Source organism: Hibiscus syriacus, unplaced genomic scaffold (assembly GCF_006381635.1).
Source record: "Hibiscus syriacus cultivar Baekdansim isolate YM2019G1 unplaced genomic scaffold, ASM638163v2 tig00113725_pilon, whole genome shotgun sequence".
Lineage (NCBI taxonomy): Eukaryota > Viridiplantae > Streptophyta > Magnoliopsida > Malvales > Malvaceae > Hibiscus > Hibiscus syriacus.
Genome location: NW_024063471.1, coordinates 18,303,919 through 18,319,532, shown reverse-complemented (window position 1 = coordinate 18,319,532; position 15,614 = coordinate 18,303,919). Strand labels below are relative to the sequence as shown.

Sequence of the window (15,614 nt, the reverse complement as noted above, 5' to 3'; positions counted from 1 at the left end):
TGGAAACAGGACTTGCGACAATCTATTTCCTCTGTTAGAATGCAATGATATGATTATACGTATATGAATGACATGAATTGTATGTATGCATGATTATATGTGTTAACATGCTTTTGAATGTAATGTTACGAGAAGTATGTGCTAGTAATGTATATATATGAACATATGTGAAACTGAACTATGTGACTGCATGAGAAAGATATGATCCATACGACATGATATATTGAACATGAGAAAACAAAGTATAAGATATGAACTATGTGATCCTATGAGAATGAAAAGAAGCTATGTGACTACATGTATATGTGAAATAGCTATGAGCTTATATGGAATGTGATATGAAAGTGTATATGTGAAATGATAGAAATATATGTGAAAACAAGTATATGTTATGAGATAAGATCTATGTGATTACATAACATATGATATTAGCGTGCTGAAAAAAAGCTATGTGGTTATAAGAGAAAGAATATGAATAAGTAATGTGAACTGTTATAAATGATAATGCCCATGTTATGTGATATGAGAGCTAGGGGTATAGTTGGCATGCCAGGGTCGGGGTTTACCTATGTTCTTCGGGACATATGGACTTTTACCTATGTTCTTCGGGACATATGGACTGTTTACCTATGTTCTTCGGAACATACGGACTGTTTACCTATGTCCTTCGGACATATGGACTGATTACCTAGGTTCTTCGGAATCTATGGACTGTCCTTCGGGACATTGATCGAGCAGTGGTGACAGCATATGTGTGCACAACCTCAATGTACTCACATACCTTAAGTTCTCACTAGTGTACTGGGCTAATAAAGTGATTAAACAAGCATACTGAATGTGATATGTATACGATGGGGTTATAAGTGGTTTGAAATGTGTTACGTGAACCATATGATGTTGTGTGTATAGTGTTTGATTGAAAAGGTTAACAATAAAAGTATTGATTACATGATAAACTGTTATGAATTATGTGTCTGTATGTATTACTGTAATTAATCTGATATGATTTTATATGATACGAAAATGCATGGAATTGGTATAACATGATAGAACAGAACATGCATGTATTATATATGTTATGAAGTGCATTGTAAGTCGTTATGCCTCACTAAGTCTTCGACTTAGCGTGTGATTGTTTCACACGTAGGTTTCGAGAAGAGGAAAGGGTAATGCGGAGCAAGACAGGTCAGTTTTCCTTACCAAATCATATCAGAAAATGTATGTCTGTTTACAGAGTGTAGTTGGCATGTAGTCTAAAGATATAATGGTATGAACTCTGATATCTGTTGTAAACGTTTTGAAATAATTTAAATGTTATCAAAGTTTTTAAATTACCCACTATTTTATACGAATGAATGTTTAAAAAGTCAATGTGACACTTCGGACTCGTATCCGGGTCGGATACGGGTTGGGGGTGTTACATTTAATGGTATCAGAGCTAAGGTTTAGCCGATTCTCGCATAAACCGAAGTCCAAAGTGTCATAAAAGGTGTACATGCCAACATAGATTGAAAAATTTCTGATCTGATTGTGTAAGGAGTATGTTGTCTTGCTAATAGAATAAGAATAGTTTAATACAGTAGAAATCCGATCGTGATAATTTCAAAGTAAGTGAAAGGTGATATTCCTGATTGTGATAGCTATTCACTTGCCCTGGCCAGGCAGATGAAGAGTGGACACCTCAGGAATGCCTAGTAAGATCAAAAGTTGATTTCAGAAAGCTGAAATCATATCTGAATAATGATAGAAAGTTTTCATCGTTTGGAATCGGAAAAACGATATAGAGTTATTATGTGGATAAATAGAATATGGTGAACGTCACCATAAGAATGTTAAAAAGATCTAAGGATGTGATGAGTATAAGAACTTAAGGATAAGTGCATCAGTGACAAGTGTAAGATGTATAAAGTCAGAGTTTATGAGTTTGAAACGAAGTGATAGTATTGCGCATAACAAGAGTATGTTTATGATAAGGGTTTGCAGTTTAGATGGAAAGAGTTAGCGTTGGCTAACTAGAGTATGTGATAAAAATGTGGATTATAAGATTATAAGATATTGTCAGGATATGATAACCAGATCTGCAATGGATCTGGATATAGTTGCATATTTGGATTATAGTAATGTGGTATAGTAAAGGAAAAGGAAGTAAGAATTTGTATATTTAAGTAAAGCTGAGGATTGATAAGAAGAGTTTGAGATGTGTATATCGATGATCAGATTATAGGACACAGGAAGTCAGAATGTTGAGTTTGAGTAAAAGAAATTTCAGGATGTATGAGAATAGAAGTGAAATTGATAAGTTGAGTAAGCTAATGTTAAGATAATTTAGATTGAAAGAATGTATAGATTGGTATAAGAGGGCTTGTCCCTAGACTGAACCAAAGTTATTATCTAGCTGTCAGAGTAAAGGTGCTAGAGTTATAAGATTGGAGGAAAGATAAAGTTTGAGTTAATTGATTATGATATGAATTTGAATATAATTGTATATTCTGAGCAGATAGCTATAATGTAGAAACAGAGATAAGTATTGCATGGAACCTTCAGGAAGGAAAAACAAGTATAAGAAATGAAGGGATTGATTTAAAAGAATCAGATACGATAAATATGGAAGTACAGAGGACAGTTTTGATATAGATTGATGATGAATGTTATTGTCAACGTGATGAGTGACATTATATGGAATTTTGAAAGGTCAAAGGAAAAATGCATCGAATGAGAAAAAGACAACAATGGATTGGTATTACTGGTTATTGCTTATATGATAACAACAGAAGATGAAGGTATAACGAAAAGATAGTCGAAAAACTAAGGGATTGAAAAGTAAGTTTCTGATAATGACAAGAAAGAGTAAGTCAGGAAGCAACATAAGAACATTAGATATGTTCCTATTAAGATGTGCATGAAAATTCGAGGACGAATTTTCTTATAAGGAGGGGAGATTTGTAACATCCTCAATACCGGGTTAGTGATCAAATTGTAAAGTTTCAGAATTGATGACTAAAGTAGAAGAATGAATAATTCAATGATTATTTGAATATTATTGAAGGTTATTTAGTAATTATTAAGGAAATTAAGGGTTAAATGGTCATTTGATCATTCAAGGAATGATATACACGTGAAAAGGGGAGAGAACTCTCCAGAGTGCTCTTCTCCTTTCTTCTTCTTCATACGTGGGGGAGCAAGCCAAAGGTAAGTTTCTTTGTTTGTAAATGAATTGTTGATTTTAAGGTTGGGTTTTGATTATTAGATGATAACTAAGCTTAAGGAAAGCTTAAATCATCTTAAACAAAGGATGGAGGGGTTAAGAGATTAAAGATTTGGAGTTTTTTATATGAAATTTGGAAAGGAATTGATAAGTAGAATTTGAAGTTAAATTTGACTTGTCAATAGTTAAATTAAGAGATTTGGAGTGATATAATTGGATTTAGAACATATGAAAATTTGGTATGATTTTTGAATCTCATATGGAAGATAGGATTTTGAGGTTTAAGATGAAATAAATGAATATAGATTGGGTTAAGTATGTGTACTAGAGTTAAGAATGAAAAGGGGATGATATATGAAGTGTTTGAGAGGAAATGAAGTAATTTTCGGGTTGAAAAATGATTTTGGGCAAGGGGAATCGGTACCCATTCAAGGGGAACCGACCCCTTCAAACGACAGAATTCCAGAATGTCTTGAGGGAATCGATACCCCCATGGTAGGGAACCGATTCCCCTAAAAAAATGTTAATATTTTTTAATAAGTTCGTTTAAGTTGCTAGTATTCAATTACAAGGTGTATGTATCTAATGATTACCTCGAAATGTACATTTATGTAGATTCTACGCATAAAGAATTCCGGAACGTTTGGCAAGTAAGATCGATCAAGGGGAAAGATAAGAGATTGGAATTGACTAGTGAGGCCAGGTGAGTGCATATTAATTAGTTATGGTGCTAAATGGAAACAGGACTTGCGACAAGTCTATTCCTCTGTTAGAATGCATGAATATGATTATACGTATATGAATGACATGAATTGTATGTATGCATGATTATATGTTTAACATGCTTTTGAATGTAATTTACGAGAAGTATGTGCTATGTAATGTATATATATGAACATATGTGAAACTGAACTATGTGACTGCATGAGAAAGATATGAGCATACATGATATATGTGAACATGAGAAAACAAAGTATAAGATATGAACTATGTGATCCTATGAGAATATGAAAGAAGCTATGTGACTACATGTATGTGAAAGAAGCTATGAGCTTATATGGCATGTGATATGAAAGTGATATGTGAAATGATATGAAATATATATGTGAAAACAAGTTATGTTATGAGATAAGATCTATGTGATTACATGTAACATATGATTAGATATGTTTACACGTACATGTGATACGTGACTGAAAAGAAAAGCTATGTGGTTATAAGAGAAAGAATATGAATAAGTAATGTGAACTGTTATAAATGATAATGCCCATGTTATGTGATATAAGAGCTAGGGGTATAGTTGGCATGCCAAGGGTCGAGGGTTTACCTATGTTCTTCGGACATATGGACTTTACCTATGTTCTTCGGGACATATGGACTGTTTACCTATGTTCTTCGGAACATACGGACTGTTTACCTATGTCCTTCGGGACATATGGACTGATTACCTAGGTTCTTCGGAATCTATGGACTGGTCCTTCGGGACATTGATCGAGCAGTGGTGACAGCATATGTGTGCACAACCTCAATGTACTCACATACCTTAAGTTCTCACTAGTGTACATGGGCTAATAAAGTGATTAAACAAGCATACTGAATGTGATATGTATACGATGGGGTTATAAGTGGTTTGAAATGTGTTACGTGAACCATATGATGTTGTGTGTGTATAGTGTTTGATTGAAAAGGTTAACAATAAAAGTATGTGATTACATGATAAACTGTTAATGATGAATTATGTGTCTGTATGTATTTACTGTAATTAATCTGATATGATTTTATATGATACGAAGAATGCATGGAATTGGTATAACATGATAGAACAGAACATGCCTGTATTGATATATGTTATGAAGTGCATTGTAAGTCGTTATGCCTCATTAAGTCTTCGACTTAGCGTGTGATTGTTTCACACGTAGGTTTCGAGAAGAGGAAAGGGTAATGCGGAGCAAGACAGGTCAGTTTTCCTTACCAAATGTCAGATCAGAAAATGTATGTACTGTTTACAGAGTGTAGTTGGCATGTAGTCTAAAGATATAAATGGTATGAACTCTGATATCTGTTGTAAACGTTTTGAAATAATTTAAATGTTATCAAAGTTTTTAAATTACCCACTATTTTATACGAATGAATGTTTAAAAAGTCAATGTGACACTTCGGACTCGTATCCGGGTCGGATACGGGTTGGGGGTGTTACAATTACTAGAAGAGGTCAACTTATCCTTGATTTGGTTGGCTTCCTCTATATAGCTCACTAGCTCTTCGATTGTGAACTCACTCTTCTTGTGCTTCAAGGAATTACGATAGTCGAAACATGACTTAGGTAACTTCTCAATTAGGACATTTTCTTGCAGGACTTTGCACATCTTCATGCCCTCAGTTAGGATGTTAGAAACTAGTTTCTCATAATCATGGATTTGATTCATGATCAACTTATCGTCAAACATTTGGAGCTTGATCCACTCACCCACTACATATTTTTTTATACCAACATCAGCAGCTCTATACTTCTTCTCTAGCGTATTCCATATTGTCTTGACACTTTTTTCCTTAAGAAATATGTCAAAAAGTTTGTTCGACACGTGACTTAAGAGAAAACCACGAATTGTCTTATTATCCTTTTCATACTTCTTTAAGATTGCTTGGGAAGGAACAATATCAACTACGGATGGAATAACTTCACTAGAAGGGGTAAGAGTATAGTAACATTTGACAACATTAAAGGTGACATCTAAAGATGATGAGGTGGGCTGAGGAGTCGGCTTTAGAAAGGCATAGTCAAGATCGCGTTGTTTGAAGAAAATGATTATCCGCTGAGACTACCTTCGATAATTGGTCCCATAAAGTGCATCGAGCTTGGATAAATCAGGAACAAGCTTGGTAATGGAATTCGACAATTTACAATAATAAATTGTTTCTAAATTGTTGGCAAAATGTACTGTAAAATCAAATTGTTAGCACTAACTAGATAATAATAAAAATAAAATAAATAACAAGGAATAAACCGTACTGTGGTATGAAACCAATGCCTTAGAAATGATTTTGCCTCGATGTGTGTAATCGTTGCAGTAGGTGGTTGTCCCCTGAAGTTAACATTATATCTCCAAAATTCGTACACTCGAAGATTGGAGTGAACTGTGGTGGTATTGCTCTTCTCTTAGCATCGGAAAAAAAAGTAGAAAGTTTTTTTAGAAAATAGTAAGAGAGTGGAGAGTTTTTGAAAGCATAAAACAGATTGTGTTTGGATGATTTGAAAAGCTCAAAATGGTCTTCTATTTATAGGCTTGCTTCAGGGTTAAAATATTTATTCGCCTATAAATATCATTTGAAAATTTTCAATTTTTTTTACAAAGATAAATTTTTATAGAAATTCTTCTGGATTTGTCCTAAAATGATAGCACGTGTGGATGTGTCGAAGACACGTATTACCACGACCACGATCGCAACCACGAATCGAACCGAGCTAGCCGAACGGCGATGACGCGCTCATGCGAGGGAGTTATCTCATCCACATTCAACAAACGAGGAAAGATGAGACTCTTTAAATACCCTTCACAAGGGATATTTTATCCCAATGTGGGATGCTATCCCCAGACCCTTCATGGGCATTACGAACAACATACACATTGAAACACAACAAAACTAAAGATTAGTCATATATTTCAACTTGAAGCTCATGCATGAACTAAAAATGATGGAATAAGGTCTATGATTTTTTACCTTAATTACAAGGTAACCAAACACCATTTCTTTGAATTTTCCTTTCTAGACAATAGTTATATCCATTCATCGAAGATTATTCAAAAAATAATAATAATTATATCCATTCATCCAACAAAAATCACTAACAATTTAACTTGTTCTAAATACAATATAAAAACTTTAACTCTCATTCATTTCAACTGATTACTCAATTTTCCAATTTAGCCCATTAGATCATATATTCTTAATTCTAAGATAGGATTATTAAGACATTTAATGATCCATAATTAATAGTGTGAATCTCGGATGCTCAAAAGAATAATATTGTTAGTACTACATTTTTTAGTCATCATATTCAAATAAATTATGAGGAATTGGAATTAAGGATGTTACATAGAGAATTTATCTATGTGAATGACCTATTAAGAAATATCCAAAGATTATCTTAAAAAGAAGTCATCATTCATTTACACGACTATCGAAATGCATGAACTTTTTCTATTAGATTATCTCATGCTTTCCTAGTTTATTTGGACCCTACAAACCGAGTAATTTAAACGAGAAGTGTTTAAAAATATTTGATCGGAATGACCCGATTCGTCGACCCGTTTACCCAAAAGAAAAATATTGGATATTATGATGAAAATATACTCGAAGTTGCATGCCGGGTACCTGATCCGTTAATTTTTTTGAGTTTTTAAATCAGGTACATATCAGAAAAATCATTTAACCGGAAATCTACCAACCCGATATCGATTTCTTTTTTAAATTAATTTAATTTAATTTTTATATTATTTTACTAAAACACTAGTAGGTATCCGATTCTCAACATCAACTTGTAAACTTGCAATCCCTAATCCCTCTCGCACGATCTCGTCAACGTCAAACGTCGATCACCTCTCTCCCATCTCGATCGGTGCTCCCCTCGTCACTCGTTAACAAGCAGCCAAAGACCCAAAGCCAACCAACTCTCTCTCGGGATATTAGTTCCTCACGCTACTTATCCTCACGGGTTAGTCTCGTTTAAAGGAGTCTTTTTGTTTTTGCACTTTCTTATGAGTTTTAAGGTAATCAGTTTGGATTTTTTTGGTGATCTATATTAATCGAGTTTGGATTTTTAATTTTACTTAATTCTTTTGTAGATTGTTGGATTTATGTTTTAACTACGTGATTGTGTTGATAGAGATCACTGACTTATTGAATGATGATTGCTTAATTGCATGAAATTCTCTTTAATTCTTTTCAACCTTTTATGTTAATGCATGTTTGGAACTGGAAAATGAAATAAATAAAGGGAGAAATCATTGTTTCAACAAAAAAAAAAGGGAGAAATCAGGTACCTTATTAGCTGAATTAACGACTATCCGAATTTTGCGAGTACCCGAATTATTTTGTATCTAGATATGACGAGTCGGGTTATGAGCCGATTTTTTAGTGTACTCAGACACACAGAGTACCCGATATTTCAGATATCCGAATTTGAACATCCTAATTTAAATGTTATATTAATTTGCTAATTTATATAATAAACATCTAGAAAGGATTACGAGAACAGAAATTTGTGAGAATTATATGTACAAGAAAGTGCTTATAACTAGCTAAATGTTATTTTCTTCTTTAAAATTTAACAGACCCGTTAAAAATCTCTTATCCAATATTAACCTGCGAAGGGGAAAGAGTACTTGAGATTATATAAATCAAATAAACCTTACATTGTTCTCTACCTCCGTAGAAATAATCTTAAGATAAACCGAGTAAAAAAATAATGACTTTTCGTACTGGCTCATTTAATCAAACTATCTGCAATAATATTACGAGATCTTTCAACTAATGAAATATAAAAGCCCAGAAACGTCTTGAACTGATTTTTAGCTTGATGAAGGTATAACGTCAGGGTAGATATTTCCTCCTCATCACCAAGTAATTTATTAGCCATGATATCACAATTAAACTCCAAGTGAACATCCCCCCGTTGCCTTTCTATAGCAAGATCCAAGGTCACAACAAAAGCATAGATTTCTACCAGGGTGGGTTGAAAGACACTCCCCATCAACTGAGCAAGCCCCCCAATCGGACCTATGATGCGGAGTTATGATCCTCATCGCAGCAGTCCCCATGATAGGATCCAAGGAACCATCTAGGTTGAGTTTCACAACACCAGAGGGAGGAGGTTTCCAGCGAAAGGATGAGGCAGCATGAGCCAATTCCTCTAAGTTAGCGACCCCAAGATCGAGATGCTTCCAAGAAACCCCGATGCAGAATCTATGCATTCGCGACAATGAGTCACGTGGGCTGTAACCTGTCATCATGAATATATACGTTACGACCGTTTCATAAATTTGAAAGATGAGTAATCAAACCTGCAAACTCTTCAGTGCCTAAGATCAGCAAGCACTCATCTAGCCAACGGAGAGGGATATCCACGGTACTAAGATCCTCGCAGGGTAGCCAGCAGATCGCAGTGCTTTCCATGCTTATAAGCGAGAATCACAATCTCATGTAAAAGAAGTGGGTTTACTAAAGAAGGTATGATATTTTCTTTAAACACAGCCACTATTTATATTAGAAGAATGAAGTTATAAAATTTTAAAAGTAAAAAAATATAAAATAATGATTTCGTGAGCTTTCAAAATTGAATAAAATTATTTTAGAAGATATTGAAATGTATATTTTTGAGAGGCGTCATATGATAAAACTCTAATATTTAGAGATAAAAGAAGGAAAAATTTGGGTTTTGGATTCCAAACTCAAAAGAGGAGCCGAAAATTCCAGTTCGTACAGTTAACCGCACGAAACCCTCTGCAACCCAACTTTGAAAGAAAACCCTAATCCCCAAATTAAACAGGTGCTCTTCACTCCATGACGACAGAAATCGACCAACTTTTTATGCTCACCCGCCGTTGATTGTGGCCTGCGTCACCAGCTGTCGCCTTTTCCAGGTTCTCTCTTTTTCTTCTCCTCTTCCATTATCTATTTCTTTGGGTTTTTTTATCTATTTATTCATTATTCTGGCAGCGCAAAATTTCTTTTTAATTGATAATTTATTCTTGATTTCAAGTTCGTTAGCTTCAATATTATTATTTTTAGCTCAAGGAAGCTGCATCAAATTCACAACTGTGTTTCTCAAATAGGAAATTCCCTCTCATTTTTCTTTTCATAAGTTGAAGCCAACTGATGGTGATTTAAGTATCAGTATTTCATGATATTCTCTGATTAGTAAGGTAACAGGAGAGCTGAGAACAATTTGTTTTTCCATTAGCAGTGAAATAGATGAAATTGAATGATATATCCTATTAAAAAGAGGAAAAATATAAAATTTTGAATACCTTCAGGAACCAGAAACTGTTTAGCTGTGGAATATTGGGTAAGATTATTGCTATAGAAGCTTCACCTTTATTGGAGGATACTTTTATTGGGCATCTTTCTTTCACTTTAAAATGATCAGTATCATTTATATGGACCTTAAAATTCAATATAGTTTTGCTTAGTTAGCATGTATATTTTGTTTTTTATGCAGCAGCTTCTTTTGGAAAGTTGCATTTCGAAGGTCTCTATTGTCTGTCATTTTTCTTCATCCCTTCAATCGCAACAATGGGCAGTTCATTTAATGCTCGAATCTTGGTGGAAAAGCTAGCCAAGCTTAATAACTCACAAGCGAGCATCGAGAGTATCCTTTTGAAAAATAATTATTTCTTTGTCTACATAGGGCAGTTATTTTTTGGCCAATCTTTGTTTCATTGTCTGGTCATGTTTTTTCTCCAACTGTCTGTGGTAATAATTGAGCAGATACTTATAATTTCTCAATGATAATTTATTTCTTATGTCTCTTTAACATTTTTATCTGGTTGCCATGTATGATACGGCAATTGAACTTTTAAAGCTTATTTTTGCATCCTTAACTTGTTAAGCTTTATCACATTGGTGTATTTTCCATATGAATAAGGCAAAACAAGTTGTCGAAACTTGGGATAGACAATTTCATTGCTCTCCACGTGAGCAGAGATTGGCCTTTCTGTATCTTGCCAATGATATTTTGCAGAATAGCAGGCGTAAGGGGTCTGAGAAAGTTCTTCCTAATGCTCTCCGTGTAGTGATTGAAAATGGAGATGAATTTGCAAGGAATGCTGCATTGCGCCTGGTATAGCAACCTAAACTTTCATGCCAATCTTGCTTTCTTGGGCTCTTAATTAAAATCTCTGTGAAGGGTTAAATGTGTTTCACGGCCCCTATACATGGTGACAGAAATAAAGTGCTTAACTTTTCTTGTCAAATAGAAGAGCTGAGTGGTTGCAGTTACGTTCCTTTAGAATGTGATGTTACAGAACAAAGTTAATCTGATAATGCCAAGTTGATATTCATAGTATGATGACATTATTCTTCTGTTTTCGCTTCTATTTTAAATCTTGTCAATCCTCACTTATCATGTACTTGTTATTCTAATAAATGTCTGTAACTGTCATAGGCTAAGTTTTTAAACATTTGTATCGGTATCCACAGAATTCTGATTTTTTTTAAAGTATTTGCATTTTTTCTAGTGGGGATTATTAAATTATCAAGGTCCAGCAGTTGAAATTTTGTTTTAGTACAACTATATTTCCAGGTTGAGTTCAATGACTTGGTGTTTGTCTAACTTTTGACAATTCAAATGCTGTTAGTGGAGAGTTCATTGGACAATGTATGGTGTTTTGTTCACTTTATTACGACATTGTGCGTGATTTTTTAGTATTTTCTTTCAATTATATGAGCTTTAAATTTTTACTGTCATACAGTTTCAAATGGTCATTTCAAAAGTAGGTGATAAATATATACCTCTTTTCCTTTTATTTTGATATGTAGATCAGTATATGGGAAGAGAGAAAAGTATTTGGTTCACAAGGACAAATTCTTAAGGAAGAGCTTGTTGGCAGGCAGGCAGAAAACAATAATCGAAATGGCAGGCATGTAGGCCTCAAGTTGGTAACATAAATTCCTTTTGGAATGCATTCTGTTATTTTGGAACTTATGTTTTTGTTATGGACTAATGTCATTTTACCTTTATATTTTTCCTAGCAGAAGCAACCTGTTAAAAATACGGTTGACAAAATAGTTTCAGGCTATCAGGTCATTTATGGTGGTCAGATGGATGAAGATGTTATATTCAGCAAATGTTGGAACGCTATTAGTTGTATTGAGAAGGTAGATAAAGAAATCTGTACCGACGTCAATACAGGTATGACCTGCATTCCTCATTTTGTTAGCATATCTGAGTTATACTTTTGTTGCTTGATGAGAAGTTAGCTCCTTTAAACAGGGAAGTTCAATGGATCTGCACTTGTGGAGGAGGTCCAGAGTCAGCATGCTTTATTGAGAGACTGCATCGAGCAGCTAACAGCTGTTGCCTCATCAAGAGCTAGTCTAGTCCCATATTTGAGAGAGGCTCTTCAGGAGCAGGTTACTTAGACTAACTAATCTAATTACAAAAATAATGGTTGTAGCTGTTTTAAAATAAAACTAATTTACTTTTGTTGCCAGGAGTTCAAGTTGGAGCAAGTTCTTACTGAGCTTCAGGTATGACGCCATATACATTTATAACTCAGAATATATATATTTTTAAAATATTACAACTTCCATAAGTACGTCATTCTGAACATGTTCATAATTTCATACAGGCTGCAAGGTCCCGATCAGAACATGCTGCTAATATCTGCAGACAACATTTAAATATTAACAATCCCCAGTTGGTAGCTGAGCAAAGTTCAAAGGAATCTATATCATCTGCTGCAGCTCAAAGTTTTATTCCATCAGCTACGGAGCAATCAGCTCCTGTGATGTACGCCCTGCAAGCATCATTTGTTGATAATTCTGGCCACATTGGGGAAGATCCTCGGAAATCTGCAGCTGCTGCAGTAGCTGCAAAGCTAACTGCATCAACTTCCTCTGCCGAGATACTTTCCTATGTCTTGTCTTCTCTTGCTTCTGATGGTGTCATTGGTAATCCTTTAAAAGACTCGTCTGGTGATTACCCTTCTGAGAAGAGGCCTAAGCTTGAGAATGACCAGTCTTACATTCCATCTCATAATCCTCAAGCTTCAGTTTCGCCATTCCCGCATCCTGAATCTCTCCAACACAATGCTGTGACCACCACCCAGCAGTTGGCTTAAAATAATGAGGTGCCACCTACATCATCGTCTCCTCCACCACTGCCGCCAATGCCACCATATGCCGTGCCCCAGTACATGCTGACTGGTGGATCAATAAATGGTGTGCCATATAGCTATAGCATGACACCGTTGCAGCGTATACAAGTGTCTAAACATAAAATATAAGTCATAAAAGAACTTAGGATTTATTATAGCACAATTCTTATACCTATGTTGTTTTAATAGTTATATATATAGTAAGATAAAATAATAATTTTATATATAATAGGCACATATTGAAAGTTGAAACAAAACAAGTAATTACCAAAATCGTTCCATACAAAAATATCCAATATCCCGTCCTACATTCACTTTTCAAAATAAAAAACTTGCTCATTTCGGCATACATCGATTCATAGTTCTTTAAACGATTTGTTTCTTTTTTTCAAATTAAATGATAGAATAAAGATGGAGGTTCTAAAATTTAAAAATAATAATTTCATATATCCTATCAAATATACATTTAAAAAAAAAAGATAATACTTTTATAATAACAAATAGAATACGTAGAGTAAATAATCTAACACTAATATATAATGAAAATATTATGAGATTGAATGAAAAAATAATATAGACCTAAGAAATGGCGAAATAATTTTCTGAATAGTACGCGATAATAATATATAGTATTTATTTAGAATGTTTTTTATTTTTTAATAAAACACATACTTAAATGCACATATTTTATTTAACTATTGAAACTACATGATGAATTAATGAGATATCAATCTCTAAGAAAAAGAGATTTAAAATACAATAAGGGTTTCATTGTACATTCTCTCATACATATATATTAGAAAATAATAATAATCATGATAAGATAGACCATTGTCTTTTGTGCATGGGTGCCTGACTCAAACCTGGGCGGCACGAAACACTCTTATCATCATAACACATTGACCCATCTACCTACTACGAATAATCAATGAAAACGATCTCAAGTTTAGTGAGTGATTATGTTATACGGTTGTTGGGAATAATTGAATATAAAATTTGATGTGTTTTAAGTTGCAACTTAAAGCCATAAGCAGTTAAAATTGAGTTAGAAAATCCAGCAGACAAAGACTTCATATTGCTACCCCATGGTCTGTCAAAACATAGAATACACAACTCTGTGATTCTCATATGATATTTAAATGGAGATCATTTCAGTTCAACATATTTCCTTTTAGTTGTCCTGAGAAAACAAATACATAGGGTTTCGGAATGACCTGCCTTCCATTTCCGTTCCATTTTTATTGCTTACCTATTTGACTTTTAATATATTATTAACTGTTTAGTTATTTCCTTATATGTGTGGTTAGATTTCATGAGTTTTAATCTAATCTGATTTGATATGATAAATTTTTTTTAATAAAATTGAGTTTGATTTGGGTCCGATTATAAAAAGAGTGAGATCGGATCGAAATCCATTTTAGGATGATTTTTTTTACCCGACCCAATTTAGAATAATAGTATAGTTTTCTTATATATATTTAGGATAGTTACTATAATACTCCTGTATTTATTCTTTTTAATTAGATTCTTAATTAATCAAATAAATGTAAAAAATAATATTTTTTATATTCATATTAGGTCAAATGTAAATTTTTATCTCAAAATTTAAATTGAACTTTGAATCGAATGAGATATTTCTAAACTCATTTATGTCAAATTCAGATAAAAAAAAAGTATACTTATTATATGTATCCCAATCAGATTGGTTTACAACCTATAAAAATGTTTCCACAATACGAAAGCACTCTAGGCTATATACATTTTGATCTTTAGGGTTCGTCTAGAGTACCTTCCAGAGGAGGTGATAGTTATATGTTAACAATCATTGATGATTTCTCTAGGAAGGTTTCAACCTTCTTTCTTTAGAAGAAAAGTGATGTAGTCTCTGTATTCAAAAATTGGAAGACAATGATCGAGAAACCAACATGGAAATAATTAAAATGCATCCACATTGATAATGGCTTAGGATTTTGTTATAACAAATTTAATGAGTTGTGCCAAAATGAAAGGACCTTGAGATACCTTGTCACATCTGATTGGTGATTAAATGCTAGGCTCGTAAAAGTTTAGCGTTGTTTTGCAAGATTATAAAAATGCAAGGACTTATTATATAATTAACCCTAAAATTAAAACATTCAAATACTTATTTTACCTCCATTTCATTTTTTGGTTCAATCGTATTTTAGCCCCTCGCTCTTTATCTTTTTCCCATTTTTGGTTCTACTCCGATTCACCGTCGTCTAAGCCACCGTGGGTTACATCGTCGGTGCTAGCATTTTGTCCACATCGTTCCGAGTCTGCCGAGCTCTGTGCTACCTCTTGTGTCCTTGCCATTCGTGAGATGTGTTGGAGGAAAATTTCTAGCATATTCAAGCTTTGCTCCACCACTCCCCCATTAGCCACCATCGTAGAATAAGGCTAGTACGAGACTCCCCATGCCTTAATAAGAAAATATAAAAATTTTAGTATGAAACCGACCACCAGAGGGTGGTTCACGCTACACACGTTGTCACCACACGTGTGGATTTGTT

At 33.9% G+C, this 15,614-nt stretch overlaps 1 protein-coding gene across 1 annotated transcript; it reads left to right on the top strand.

The window, feature by feature from the left end:
- Nucleotides 1–9,935: 9,935 nt before the first annotated feature.
- On the top strand, nucleotides 9,936–13,202 carry LOC120187475 (regulation of nuclear pre-mRNA domain-containing protein 1A-like). The gene is made up of 7 exons (XM_039191181.1): nucleotides 9,936–10,574; nucleotides 10,816–11,045; nucleotides 11,744–11,863; nucleotides 11,957–12,116; nucleotides 12,198–12,337; nucleotides 12,419–12,454; nucleotides 12,556–13,202. The coding sequence occupies exons 1-7, from the start codon at nucleotides 10,499–10,501 to the stop codon at nucleotides 13,045–13,047; spliced, it is 1,254 nt and encodes a 417-aa protein (XP_039047112.1). The 5' UTR covers nucleotides 9,936–10,498; the 3' UTR covers nucleotides 13,048–13,202.
- The last annotated feature ends 2,412 nt before the right edge of the window (nucleotides 13,203–15,614 follow it).

Bases quoted from the DNA above. Each gene is read 5' to 3' on its own strand.
- LOC120187475 (XM_039191181.1), top strand. From the start codon at position 10,499: ATGGGCAGTTCATTTAATGCTCGAATCTTGGTGGAAAAGCTAGCCAAG. The intron at 11,864-11,956 runs GTAACATAAATT...TATTTTTCCTAG, and splicing joins GGCATGTAGGCCTCAAGTTG to CAGAAGCAACCTGTTAAAAA. The intron at 12,338-12,418 runs GTTACTTAGACT...TTTTGTTGCCAG, and splicing joins GAGAGGCTCTTCAGGAGCAG to GAGTTCAAGTTGGAGCAAGT.